This window comes from Sus scrofa, chromosome 14 (genome assembly GCF_054392235.1).
Source record: "Sus scrofa isolate SSC_HxYL_T2T_F1_AM1 chromosome 14, Sscrofa_HxYL_maternal_Yorkshire_Landrace_v2.0, whole genome shotgun sequence".
Taxonomy (NCBI): domain Eukaryota; kingdom Metazoa; phylum Chordata; class Mammalia; order Artiodactyla; family Suidae; genus Sus; species Sus scrofa.
In genome coordinates, this window is record NC_139396.1 from 61,461,123 (window position 1) to 61,475,143 (window position 14,021).

At 49.1% G+C, this 14,021-nt stretch overlaps 1 protein-coding gene across 4 annotated transcripts in view; it reads right to left on the reverse strand.

Moving 5' to 3' along the window:
* Positions 1–14,021, reverse strand: part of GCN1 (GCN1 activator of EIF2AK4) — a 66,692-nt gene that overhangs the window by 34,594 nt on the left and 18,077 nt on the right. For all 4 annotated transcript variants that reach the window (XM_084995517.1, XM_084995516.1, XM_084995515.1 and 1 more), the window contains exons 8-23: positions 13,402–13,470; positions 13,169–13,277; positions 12,167–12,241; positions 11,780–11,908; positions 10,732–10,782; positions 10,352–10,450; positions 9,986–10,159; positions 7,538–7,690; positions 6,183–6,275; positions 4,831–4,906; positions 4,523–4,682; positions 2,882–3,071; positions 2,666–2,790; positions 1,744–1,922; positions 1,372–1,465; positions 75–188 (exon numbers count right to left, since the gene is read on the reverse strand). Coding sequence is in view for 2 of the 4 variants with exons in the window: in XM_084995515.1 (XP_084851641.1) it covers positions 75–188; positions 1,372–1,465; positions 1,744–1,922; positions 2,666–2,790; positions 2,882–3,071; positions 4,523–4,682; positions 4,831–4,906; positions 6,183–6,275; positions 7,538–7,690; positions 9,986–10,159; positions 10,352–10,450; positions 10,732–10,782; positions 11,780–11,908; positions 12,167–12,241; positions 13,169–13,277; positions 13,402–13,470 (1,890 nt within the window). In the remaining 2 variants the exon portion in view is untranslated. The remainder of the gene's footprint in view (positions 1–74; positions 189–1,371; positions 1,466–1,743; positions 1,923–2,665; positions 2,791–2,881; positions 3,072–4,522; positions 4,683–4,830; positions 4,907–6,182; positions 6,276–7,537; positions 7,691–9,985; positions 10,160–10,351; positions 10,451–10,731; positions 10,783–11,779; positions 11,909–12,166; positions 12,242–13,168; positions 13,278–13,401; positions 13,471–14,021) is intronic.

Below are 14,021 nucleotides of genomic sequence, written 5' to 3' on the forward strand. Positions count from 1 at the left end.
CTGGTCAGCAGGGCGCTGCTACAGGACAGTGCCATGACTCAGGGCGCCGCTGCGTGGCAGCAGCAATTGCTTACCTCCTGCAGCCGCCTCCGGATCTGTGCCTCCTTGTCCAGCTGGGCCTGCAGCATCTCCTTCTGCTTGCTGGTCAACTGCACCTCCTCTTTTATGCCTTTCTTCTTCTTTATCTCCTGAAGGAAACAAGCAAAGCAATTCCATCCTCAAAGAACAGACCTCCCTCCCGCTGACCAAGGAGGGTAAGCTCGGTTCTACAATCAGCACCAGGCCAGCTCTAAGTCGGTGACCTGGACCCCTAAACCCTCCATGGGGCTCCCCCACCTCCCACAAGTCCATAGGCACCTGGTTTCTACAGAATGGAGAGAGCAGTAGAGAGGCAACTGCTTACCAGATTCTCTACTAATAAACACAAGAAGGGCCTTTGTACGTTAGAGAAAGGAAAAGTCTTTTAATGTACCGAAAAGGGGATTCTGGTAGCTGTGCAGCTTCAGAATCCTAACCTCAGCTTCCCCTCCTGCCAGCCCCCCCTACAGACACTCTCGTCCAGTAGAAGCTGAGGACTGGCAAACGCCAAGAGCACACATTCATCTGATAAGCATTTATTGAGCACCTACACTGTGCCAGGCATGGTTTCAGATGCTGGGGAGAAGACGGTGGGAACAAGACCAAGTCTCTGCCCTCACAGAGCTGATGCTCTAGTGGGCGAAGGTAGACAATGAACAAGTAAACAGATACATAAACAAAGTGACTTCAGATCATGACAAATGTTATGAAAGAAGTAAGTACAATGCATAGCAACTGAGAAAAGGGGTGGAGGCTACTCTGGATAGGGTGGGCAGAGGGATCACTTCTCTGAGAAGGGGACATGTGGGCCAAGATGTGGAAGACAAGAACCCAGCCTCGCAAAGACCAAAGGAGAAGCAAAGGCTCTGAGAAAGAAAGAGCCCTGCGTGCTTTGCTCCTGTCAGAACCAGTTCTGTCACTGCTGAATACAGCAATGAACCACGATTCCCCAGCGGCTACACTGTGTCAGGCCAAGTGCCTGCTGTCAGGACAGACGGGGCCCGGCCTTCCAGGAGCTGGGGGGACAGGCACGGGATCAGGCAACACCACTTAGCAGAGGAACTATATAAACTGTTGCCAGCACCCAGCAGAGAGATAAATTTGCTGTCCCCAAGTTGGGGGTAGAGAAAAGTACTGAGAAAGGACAGAAAAAGTGTGGCAGGAGGACCCAGGATGAGTGGGGAGATCAGAGGAGCATGCCATGGGTCTTAGGATGACCCAAGGTAATGGCACGAATGCAGGTCAAAGTCACCAGCCTGAGGCCACCCTGCGCTGAGTCCTCTGTGAACCCACCTCCTTCAGCTCCAGCTCGATGATCTGCTCCTTGAAGGAGTAAGCTTTGTTCTCTCGCTTCATGTTGGCCTTTTTTATGCTGTCCTGCTGGGCACTGAAACACCAGAGCAGATGATCAGCCAGGTCCAAAACAACTACCAGGCCCTTCAGCCTCCCGCCAGCCATGAAATTCCAGCTAGCTTTTCAGTCACAAGCGCAGGAAAACGCTGAATACTCCACATGCTCTTGTATCCCAGACCTAACCACCTGCCTGCAACAGGGCAAGCACTGCTCCATGCTTCATTTTCTCCTCACAAGACGTGACATGGGAGACAATGGCAAGAAAACGAAGGCCTGGGGCAACCAAGTCCACAAGTACAAGTACAGGCTTACCTCTGGATGATGGATTTGTCGTATAGCTCCCCGGCAGGGGTCTGCATGATGGCAAACTCCTCCCGCGTCACCTGGCACAGTGCAGGGTTCTGCACAGAGGCAGTGATGGTGCTGATGAGCTGAGGGAGGACCCGGTCCGGGGACAGGATGGAGAGGGAGCCCATGGCGTTCATGGAAGACTGCCAGACAAACATAGACAGGGTCAGTGCGTGCCATGGCTGGCCCTGGAGAGGAGCCCTGGCCCCTCCCCTAAATGCACTAGGCAATCAGCTCCCCTTCTTGCTACTCACTGCCCACTCTTGCTGAGCACTGCCTGCCCTCTCAGCAAGCTGTACTCAGCTGGTACTAGCACCCTGACCTGGGGGACACACTCTTCTCCCCATTCTCAATCTCTACAGATCAGGTGGTGCTGCCCCTACCCTCTCCGGAGGTAGGCATGTGACCCAGACCAGAAGGATGGGCCCCAGGATGAGCACAAGACCAAAGTCAGGTCAAGCACGGTGGTAAGACCCAAGGTCAGCTGAAATGACTGGAAAATGCAAGCCTTTCTCACTAGAGCTAATGGGTGACAGGACCTAAGCCTGGAATAACTACCCTGCTGCCAGAAAGGGGAAGACTGAGAATGGAGCCCATACTGTGGAAAGCAGGGGAGACACAGGTGGATGACACACAGAGATGAACTGAGAACAAGAGACACACCATCTACAAGGTCCTGAGGACATCTGAGTTCCCATCCAGTTGTGGACCTACCAGTTAGATGAGAGAAACAGCAAGCTTCCTCTTGTGCTCACACTAGCTCACATTTTCTGTCACTTGCAACCCAAGGGTCCAACCCACATTTCATCACACCTTCACCTGTTTCTTTGACTCTTCCCTATCAGCACTCTGACCTGAGGCCAGAACCAGCTCACGCGCCAATCACCTGGTTCAAGGGGCTCTGTGTGGTGATCCTGGGAATGATCTGATCCAGGTGCCTGGTGATAAAGGCTTCGGGATCGATCTTCATCCTGGTAAGAAGTGCTGGCCAGAGTCCAGACTGCACAGCCACTGAAGGGGAGGGGAACTCTTTGAGGCCTTCTGCTCGGCCTGCTCTTATGATAGAGTCCCAGCCCCTCCCATCCCTACTGCAGCCACGGACCTAAGGATGGGTGGTGGGAGATGATCAGCATCTCCTGAGCCAGCTGTTCCATGCTGGTGACATCACCTTCCAGCCCTGGTACCCCAGAGATGACAGACAGAGCCTCCTGCAGGACTCTTGGAGGCACGTAGGCCTTGCCCGCCTCAGTCACCTCCCCAGCATCAGTCACCAGAGCCTCTAAGGGCAGCACCTGTGGGAAGACAACACATGACACCCCACTGCTCAGAGCCCCATGCAGGCCTGGCACACAGGAGACAAAGCTGCCAGGGATGCAGCTGCCTCTGATTCATGCTGTTCTCTGGGCTCCCTGCAGAGTGGAGACTGACGCCCATCACCCAGCACTGGGATCCACAGGCTGTGAGATGGGCCTGGAAAGAAGCAACTATAGTTCTGCACCTAAAAAAAGCCCACAAGGGAAAGAAAGTAATAGAAACTCGTCCAGCGGACCCAGTCTGAGACTGCAAGTCTGTCTCTGGCCCACATTCCTCAAGCAGGCTTAGGGAGGTAGGGAGTCAGCGAGACAGGGCACAAAGAGCCAGGTCTTGGGCATTAACTCCCAATTCTGCCACCCACTGGCTGGAAGACCCTGAGCAAGTCGTTTCAGCTGCTGGAACTCTGGACAACTCATAAAATAAGCAGACTAAGACTAGTGGCTTTTTAAAGATATGGTGAAACATCAAAAGAGAAAATGGAATTCCTTGGTGATCAGGTGTTGTCACTGCTGTGGCGCAGGTTCAATCCCTGGTCCAGGAACTCCCTCATGCCTTAGGTGCAGCCAAAAGGAAAAACAAACGGGACAATGGATAGAAAATGCTTTAAATATTATAAAGTACTTTAAAAAAAGTTTTATTTCATAATTCAAGAATAAAAAGTTTGGGAGTTCCCGTCGTGGCGCAGTGGTTAACGAATCCGACTAGGAACCATGAGGTTGCGGGTTCGGTCCCTGCCCTTGCTCAGTGGGTTGATGATCCGGCGTTGCCTTGAGCTGTGGTGTAGGTTGCTGACGCGGCTCAGATCCCGCGTTGCTGTGGCCCTGGCGTAGGTTGGTGGCTACAGCTCCGATTGGACCCCTAGCTGGGGAACCTCCATGTGCCGCGGGAGCGGCCCAAAGAAATAGCAAAAAGACAAAAAAAAAAAAAAAAAAAAAAAAAAAGAATAGAAAGTTTGGAGTTTCCGTTGTGGCTCAGTGGTTAACAAATTCGACTAGGAACCTTGGGGTTGTGGGTTCAATCCCTTGCCCTCCATCAATGGGTTAAGGATCTGGCATTGCCGTGAGCTGTGGTGTAGGTCACAGATGCAATTTGGATGTGGCTGTGGCTGTGGCATAGGTCAGCGGCTACAGCTCCGACTGGACCCCTAGCCTGGCACCCTCCATATGCCACAAGTGTGGCCCTAGAAAAGACAAAAAGACAAAAAAAAGAAGTTTGAAGTACATGGCATATGATATGGGAAGAAAAAAGAAGCACCTGAAAAGGAAACAAAACTAGGTGTTACCTGAACTTAAGGGCAGAGCAGAAAATTCTTGCAACACAGAGTCTAAGTGAGTGAAAACAGCCCAGGAGTAGCCCAGTTAAAATCCCCCAGGTAAGCAGAGTGGGCTAAGGATGTCTGAGACCCCAGTTCTACAGCTCAGATCCTCACCTTGTGAGAACTGAGGACAGTCTTCAGTTCCTCCAGGAGCCCGTATGCCAGCTTAAAGCCCCCGAGAGAGGACAGCAGCTTCCGAACCGTCTGCTGGGCCTGCCTGCGCAAGTGCCAGGTGCGGCTCAGGAGCACCGCCACCAGAGCTCGATGGTACTGCCTGGGAACAACGAAAGCGTGTCCTGGAGGAGGGCTGGGCGCAGGGCCCTCTGCAGCCAGCCTCCTACCCCTCACACCACCTCACCACAGGCTCCTGCCAGGGTTTGCATCATTTGGCCCAAGGGAGAAGGTAAACGAGCCCCACGTACTGAACTTTGTTGCCTGTAAGCCTATGCAGATGGTCAAGGAACAGTCTCTCTGTCAGATGCAGCACAGTACATAGGGCTGTGAGGGGACAGAAAGAGCATGAGTGTTTTTAAAATAAAGAACATATCAGAGTTCCCATGGTGGCGCAGTGGTTAATGAATCCGACTAGGAACCATGAGATTGCGGGTTCGATCCCTGGCCTTGCTCAGTGGGTTAAGGATCTGGTGTTGCCCGCAAACGCAGCTCAGATCCTGCGTTGCTGTGGCTCTGGCCTAGGCCGGTGGCTATAGCTCTGATTTGACCCCTAGCCTGGGAACCTCCATATGCCGAGGGTGCAGCCCTAGAAAAGACAGAAAGACAGAAAAACAAAAAACAAAAACAAAACAAAAAAAACCATATCTACAAAGAACTGGGAGAACTGGAAAATGAACACCAAGAGAACTCCCAAGTGAACACTTTCTTTTGATTACTTAAAATTACTCTGCAGTTCTAAAAAGGAATGAGGGCACACATCATGGCCTGACATAAAGTGATTTCCAAATCTAGGCAGCACAAAGCATATAGCTGGCACACTACCTACTGCTTGTGTAAAAAAGGCAGAGAACTACTACATGGAGATATTTATTGGTATAAATATAAAATATTAAAGATATACAAGAAGCTGACAAAAAGTGGTTCTCCATGGCCAGGGACACTGGCCAGAGATCAAAGCAAGGGTATAATTTTCAGTGTAGACCCTCTTGGATCTTTTATTTTTGTATTATGTTAATATATTTCCTATTCAAAAACTAGATAAATGTTTTTTTAAACACCAGGAGGTGACTAACAGTTGTAGCTCATTAATGGAATGTTTTGATTTGTAAGTCAAAAGACTTTTTAAATCACCAATTAGCGGCAGATACTTCTAAGGCACCCTAGAATTTTAAACATACATTTAAAGATCAACTGTTCCTTCCCTGCCAAGATAGAAACCAGTAGTTTTTCCATCTCCTGGTGGGGGAGTGCAGCCAGCCACACTTCACCAGAGCTTCTGAGCTGCCTCTTAATATAAGAAAACCTCTAAGACAGCACCAATTACCCAATCAGCTATAATTACATCTAATATCACAGCTCCACAACCATTAGTGCTGTCTCCACAAATCTCCCACTTCCTCCCCATTTCCCTAGCCTTCCATTCCCCAGGGGAATAAACTCATTCCCGTGAAAGCTGAGCTGTTGGCCAGATCACACTGGTCCAGATTTTTGTCCAAGTGATTGGCTAAAACAACAGGCAGTCAGAGAAGGATCTTCTTTGAAGATGCACCGGAAGGACTCGACCCCAAACTCAATTTCGACTAAGGGGCTAGCAACTCACCATCCTCTGAAGCCACAAGGAGGAATTTCTCAGAAGTGAAAACCTGCTTCTTCTCATCTAAAATCAGCTGCCAGAAACTGCTCAGTTTGGCCTCTGCAAGAAATTAAAGGTCACTCCATGACACAGCTCACGACATCCACCAGGGCTTGTCCCATCCACGCAGAAGCTGCCGGGGCTGGCTTTGCTGATGGTCCCCTGGCTGCAGCAGGCAAGAGTGTTCCCTCGGCAGGGATAGGTCACTCCCAGGCTCACTCTCCTCCTGTTCTGAGAACTCACCCATTCTTCTGCTAGCATCGCCTTTATGAAAACCTTTGGTGGTTCTCTGCTGCCCACAGAAGCCCAGATGAGCTGCTTCCCATGTGCAATGCCCACCTGCTCCAGGTGCCAGCCTGAACTACTTAAGGTCCGCATGTGGTGCTTTCTCTGCCCTTCCCTGATTGAGATTGGTTTGATCTCACACTGGGCTATTCCCTTCCAGCTCATGAACCATGCCCCGGCCCCCTGGCCTTCAGGGCCCTAGTTCAAATGTTCACTCCTGCACCAAACCTTTCCTGATACCCAACCCCTAAACTGAAAGCAATCCCTCCTTCAAAACTGCTCTAATGCTACAATGTGGCTTAAATAACAGATATATATTTGCATATCCTCACTCCCACTCCAGTAAAGCAGCTTAAAATTTGCTGAAGTAAAGTCATGTTCATCTTTGTCTCCCCCAGAAGACATAGTCCAGTGCCTTGGCACATACTCAGATGGCACACAGTAATATATGAAGAGAGCTGAACTCCATTTCTAACCACAGGAAAAAGTTCAGCTATGTCCACATGCAGAGTAGGAGGCAGACTAAACAGGCATGGAAAACCACGTAGCCACAAAAAAGAAGGAAAGCTCTTGTTGTTGGACTGATTTGGAATCTTCCAAGATGTGTTCAGCACATACCCAGCGGGTCTGGGGGTTACACACTGATCATCTATGTGCATGAAACTGGTAATGCTATCCAAGGAGGGAAACTTAGTTGCTTGAAGACAGGCTGGCTCTGGGGAAGCCTTTCATGTTATACCCTATAAATGTATAAGTAATTAAAAACAAAGTCTCACTATACTAAAACTATGTCAGTCTGGGTTTGATCTAAAAGCCCGGCCCTGAGCACTGGAGCCACATGACAAAGGACTGGCTGTCTTCCTGTCGCACAGTGTGACTCTGAGGCTCATCCCTACAGACGACAAGTGGCCCTGTGGATGCCCAGGGTAGTAAGTGGCCAAGCTGATCCTATAAAATCCTCAACATCAAGGCACTCCTTCCAAGGGCTCTGAAAGAGGCCTTGTCTGCTAGCATCCTGGACATTTCTGGACTCTTACCAGCCTGTGAGTCAGCCACCGAAAGCTTTGACAGCAGCAAGGCAGCAGCGACCCCTTCAGTGATTATGGGAACCTGAGTGCTTTGGGCAGCTGCCTTCTCCACTGTCTGGATGAGCAAGGGCAACAACTCCAGGGCCTGCAACAGCGTGTCACCTGTGGAGAGAGGACAAGCACCTTACAGAACACTCCAATCACGAGGGTGACAAGACTACTCCAGAAAGAAGTTAACCACCTACATCTGAACTAACACCCTTCAGTTACCTTTCAAATATCCTGAAGAAGTGGAATTAGAACCTGGGGCTTAAGTCAAACTCTACAACCATGAAGTTAGAGCTAGAAGGGTCCTTACTAACCCAATAGTCTAGCCATTCATCTGATGGACAAGAAAATAGACCAAGAGAGGTGAAGTGAGTTGCCCAAGGCCACACAGCTGGTTGAGGAAGAGCCAGGGCCAACTCTAAGTCGACCAATTCTAACTGGGGCTCTTCTCCCACACCAGACACCTCTGGACCCCAATTTCAAAACCAGAACCTATCTGTTGACCTATAAACTAAACTCAATTTAAAAAAGAAAAAAGGAGATATCTATTAAAACTAGCTAGGAGTTCCTGTCGTGGATCAGTGGTTAATGAATCCGACTAAGAACCATGAGGTTGCGGGTTCCATCCCTGGCCTTGCTCAGTGGGTTAAGGATCCGGCGTTGCCGTGAGCTGTGGTGTAGGTTGCAGACTCGGCTCAGTTCCCGCATTGCTGTGGCTGTGGTGTAGGCTGGTGGCTACAGCTCTGATTAGACCCCTAGCCTGGGAACCTCCATATGCCACCAGAGCGGCTCTAGAAAAGCCAAAAAAAAAACTAGCTAAACCCACATTTTCTTTTTTTTTTTTTAACCCATAACCAACGACTAAGCTGGTGAATTATAACGAAACACGTATTTCATTTGGATGATGTTATGGACTTGAATCCGAGAAATGTGTATTTTATTTTTTTTTTTTTTTTTTTTGCTTTTTAGGGCTGCACCTGCAGCATATGGAAGTTCCCAGGCTAGGGATCTAAGTGGAGCTACAGCTGCCAGCCTAACACCACAGCTACACTAATGCCAGATCTGAGAGGCATCTGTGACCTACACCACAGGCAACGCCAGATCCTTAACCCACTGAGCTAGGCCAGGGATCGAACCTGCAACTCATGGTTCCTAGTCAGATTCGTTTCTGCTGTACCACGACGGGAACTCCAAGAAATGTGAATTTTAGGGGGTTCCCGTGGTGGCTCAGCAGTTAAGGCCAACTAGGATTCATGAGGATACGGGTTCAATCCTTGGCCTCGATCAGTGGGTTAAGGATCTGGTGTTGCCATGAGCTGTGGTAAGTTGCTGTGGCTGTAGTGTAGGCCAGCAGCTATAGTTCCCATTTGTCCCCTAGCCTGGGAACTTCCATATGCCACAGGTGTGGCCTTAAAAAGGAAAAAAAAAAAAAAAGAAGGAAATGTGTATTTTAAAGGCTTATTTTATGTTTTTATTCTTTTTTAGGGCCACACCCATGGCATATGGAAATTCCCAGGCTAGGGGTCAAATCAGAGCTGTAGCTGCCAGCCTACGCCACAGCCACAGCAACTCAGGATCCAAGCCTCATCTGTGACTTACACCACAGCTCATGGCAATGCCAGATCCTTAACCCACTGGGTGAGGCCAGGGATCGAACCTGCATCTTCTGGGATACTAGTCGGGCTCATTACCAGTGAGCCACAACAGGAACTTCCTTTTATTCGTTTTTTTAAAGTATCGAGCAGAACTAGCTCAAGCTCAAGAGACTAAGTTAAACCCAAGACTTGGCTATCTAGAACTCAATCTAAAATCAAGTTTGATCGGTACAATAAAATTGCACATCCACATACAACTACAGACACTGTACAGAAAGGGGTCGCCTCTTTAGAGGCAGCTCTGGAATCATTTCTCTAAACAGAACATTTCTCTAAACAGAACTCATCATAAGTTTAAACTCTAAGTGAAATACAGCCCATCTCAGAGGGGAAATCAGTATTAGGGATTTTTACCTTGAAGATCAAGTTCCTACAGCTTTACTTAGGGAGGATATGTGTCAGCACTGAAGTGAGGGCAGTGGTTGTTTCTAATGGGTCTGGTGTAAAGACTACGTAATTTACACCTTATAAATCAATCTTATCAGAATCACTTCTCTGTGATTTCAGAAAAAAGAGTAACAGGTTCTGGTTGTGGGTCCTCTCTGAATAAAGCTGTGTATTCTGAAGGTCTAATAAGGGGGAGAAGCCCAAATCTGTCGAGAAGATTGGGCTCCAATTCTAGGCTTTATGGATGACTAGATGCTCCCAGCAGCTCAGGAGAAAATGATGCAAAATAAGCTGGACCAAAAGAAAAAGCCTGGAACCATGATGATGCTCTAAAGACTGGGTCACCTCTGTGGGGGAAGCATCTCACCTCGGAAGCAGACCAACATGCACTGCAGGTAGGCGTGCCTCACTGCAGAGGTGGAAGTTTTAAGGCTGAAGGCTTTCTTGAACCACTCAGTGAGCTTCCTGGGCACTTCCGTGGTGAACCGGTTACACCAGAGAGCCAGGACAGAGACGGCGTGCACCAAGGTGCCTTCATGAACTAGGACAAGAAGCAGAAGGCCAGTGAGCCCAGTGTCTTAGGCCAACATCACATCACTGCCAGTTTCCACAAAAGCAAGGAGTAAAGAGAGAGGAAGAGGGCCTTCAGAAGAGGTTCATAGCAGGCTTCAACTCTGAAAACTGGGTCAAGGATGGGTCCAGGCTGCGTCCTCCCCATGCTGCATAGAATTACCTTCTTGCTGGAGGAACGGGATGAACAGTTCAGCCACGGTCCCATTCAGAACTTGACTGGAAGGGCCAGACACCGCATGATGACTGACACTCCCGATTCCTGCAAGTCAGAGGATTCCCTGCTCAGCCTGTCAGTGCACAACTGCCAATCTGTCAGTCTTGCTGACGCTGCCCACCTCCTGGGCAGCCATGCCTCTCCTCTGTCCACCACTGACCCTCCCTCAACCCCCACCCCCCACCCCCCAGATGCCCTGCCTTTCACAGAAGCCACGCTGGGATGTCCAAGGTTGTCAGAGGCATCAAGATCCAATGGACTCACCTAACAGTTACGTTACACCGTCTACTACTACACTTCCTACCACCCATGGAAAAGCTCTGTACCTGAGAGGACACTGATCTTCTGGGCCACAATAGTTAGTTTTCCTTCCGAGCCTGAGAGGAGAGACAGCAAAGATTCAAAATTCACATCTGCCAAATTTCCCAAAAGGCATATGTGGTATGACATCAAGATAGGTTCTTTTTTTTTTTTTTTGGTCTTTTTGTCTTTTTAGGACTACATCTGCGGCATATGGAGGTTCCCAGCCTAGGGGTCCATCAGAGCTAAGCCAATGGCCTACACCAGAGCCACAGCAACATGAGATCCAAGCCACATCTGTGACCTAGTTTCTGATTCCAAAAGTAGCCTTTCTATCATGAAACTGGGCTTAAAATCACATACCGGCTTTTTTTTTTTTTTTTGACTAAAAGAGTAAATAAGAAGTTCTCGTTGTGACGCAGCAGAAACGAACTGACTAGGAACCATGAGGTTGTGAGTTCGATCCCTGGCCTCACTCGGTGGGTTAAGAATCTGGCATTGCCGTGAGCTGTGGTATAGGTTGCAGATGCAGCTTGGATACTGTGTTGCTGTGGCTGTGGTATAGGCCAGCAGCTATAGATCTGATTTGACCCCTAGGCTAGGAACCTCCATGTGCTGCAGGTATGGCCCTAAAAAGCCAAAAAAACAACAACAACAAAAAAAAGTAAATAACATGCTCTTTCAGAAAATGTAACAAACAAAATATAAAAAACAACATCTAAAATTCACCCATGTTCCCAGTACTCAAAAATATTAACAGTTTGGTATATTTCTCTTTTGTTTTTCCGTATGTAAATAAATGTCTACACTTAAAACTGAGATCACCCTCACCCATACTGCCCTGCATGGGCTTCTGTTCACTTCACACATACACACCGGATCCTTAACCCACTGAGCAAGGCCAGGGATCGAACCTGAAACCTCATGATTCCTAGTCCGATTCGTTTCCACTTCACCATGACGAGAACTCCCACACATATATATTTTTGACACAAGCAGATTCAGAGCACTGAGCCCCATCAGATCCCCTCAGCCACCCCTCAGCCACCTTCACGCCCAGTAAGGCTTGCCCACCTCCGAGGATAGCAAACAGGTGCCTGGCCAGGGCCTCTGTCGCCGAAGAGTCACTGCACTGGCGGGCCAGGTTCCGCAGCGCCAGCACGGCTTCGTCCATCAGGCGGGGACTGTTGGATTTCAGCTGACCTGGACACGGAGAGCTGCTGCTCACAAGCTGCCAAGAGCTGAGTATCCTGGCTCTCATCTTTGTTTTTCCTGCTCCCTACTCTTCAGTCCTAGCTCTGTGTACTCATTATAAAGGTTCTCAGGGGAAAATCTATGTGAATGTGATTTATTTCTAAACTGAGCTGTCCCCTACCTCATTTTTTTTTAACAATGATTGGGACAAGTACAACCAAACCCAAGGTGCCATTCTAGGGGCTAGAAGGGGGTCAGGGCACTCACCAGCCAGTCCTTTTACGATGTCCAGGGCATACTGGCTGAGATCGAGAGTCACTGATGCCAGGAGGCTGGAGATAGCTGATGGGGACAGAAAGCAAGCACATGTCAGCCTCAAGTGGAAATGCCTGTGTTTGCCCCACTCCACAGCCATGTTCAGGCCTGTTATCTAGACACTCTTCATCTCTATATGGTCACACAGTGGTCCCACCTTCGTCCCACTGTTCTCTGCCATAAGGATATACACTGCCCCTTTCCAATCAGGAAAAAACTGTCCCTCCAACACTCCACCTACACCTCTTACCAAGATAAACAAGGCCTCAACTCTCATATCCTATGGTTTCAAGTGCCACCTCCACACCAAGGTCAAATGTCTAGAACAAAGGGATTTTTTTTCCCTTTTTCTTTTTTGGCTACACCTACTGCATATGGAGTTCCTAAGCCAGGGACTGAATCTGAGCCACAGCTGTGACCTACACCACAGTTGTGGCAATGCCTGATCCTTAACCCACTGTGCCCAGCTGGGGATCGAACCTGTGCCACTGCAGAGACAACACCAGATCCCTAACCCACTGCACCACAGAGGAAACTCCTAGAACAGAGGTTCTTAACCTGGTTTCCAGAAGGTTCTCAGGCCTCTAAAAATGTATGCAGTATTTTAAGTGGGTATACTTTTGCGCATTCTTCTAGCAAGAGGGCCCATGACTTTTCGTGGGTGGAGGGCGCGGGGGGCATGCCTATAGGAGATGGAAGTTCCTGGGTCAGAGAGGGATCAAACCCGAGCCACAGCAGTGACAACACCAGATCCTTAACTGGCTGAGCCACCAGGGAAACTCCCCCATGACTTTCAACATATTCTCTTAAGGGTCCCTGACCTCTCTCCCAAGGGCCCAAAGAGGTAAACTGTGAATACAGTCCTACCCCCTATTTCCTGCTGCCAAGTAGCAGGGACCCGAATCATCAGGCAATTTCATCTCCCTCCCACCATCCAGTATGGCAGTGACCTACTTTCAATAACATTCTCTGGACTCCTCAGTAAAGACTTCTGTATAGTGGGCAGTATCAGCTCCTTAAACTCCGAGTGGGACATGTATCGGAGTAGAGGGGCACAATTATCCTACAAAGAGAAAGGAGTCAGGCACCCATCCCTCATGGGAACAGAGGATAAGGGATGGTCTGAATCACAGAATTTAAAACAGGATTTAGCTTGTTGGGGTGAATAAGGGCTACCTCTCACTCACCAACAGATACTTCTGAGGCTTTACTTTGCTCATCAGGATATTCTTCATGTAAAACTCCAGCAGGGCAGTCTAGAGAATACAGAGAAGACCTGGTTAGATCTGGACGTTCTGAGATTCCTCCTGTGGGAGCACTTCTAAAAAGCACCCATCGGTGCCCCCAAATGTCACAGTGTCAAGCATGAGAGTCCCAGTGATCATGCCATTCCCCATCTAAAAGCTTTCCAGAGCTGTCCATGGCTCCTAGAGTCAAGTCCAAATCCTTGGCATGGCTCCCAGGCTGCCTGCTACCCTCTCTCACCCAGGTACCCATGTGCCCCTACAATCACACTTGCCTCTTCGACATCCCTGCCCACACGCTTCTTTCTCTGCCAGAAATGCCCTTCCTCGCCTCTTGACTTTGTAACACTTATTCACCCTTTCAGTTCCTTCATTAGAGATGTGTTCCCTGACTCGCAGCCTAAGTCAGGTCCCCAACACAGTGCCACAGCCTCTCGTGCTTTTCCTTTGTAGCACTTCTCACAGAAGTAATGAGATGACAACCTGTCTGATGGCAGCCTCCTCAGACTCAGTCCCACCCGGTGGGGATCATAGCTCTCTTGTTCACTGCTGCATCCCCAACA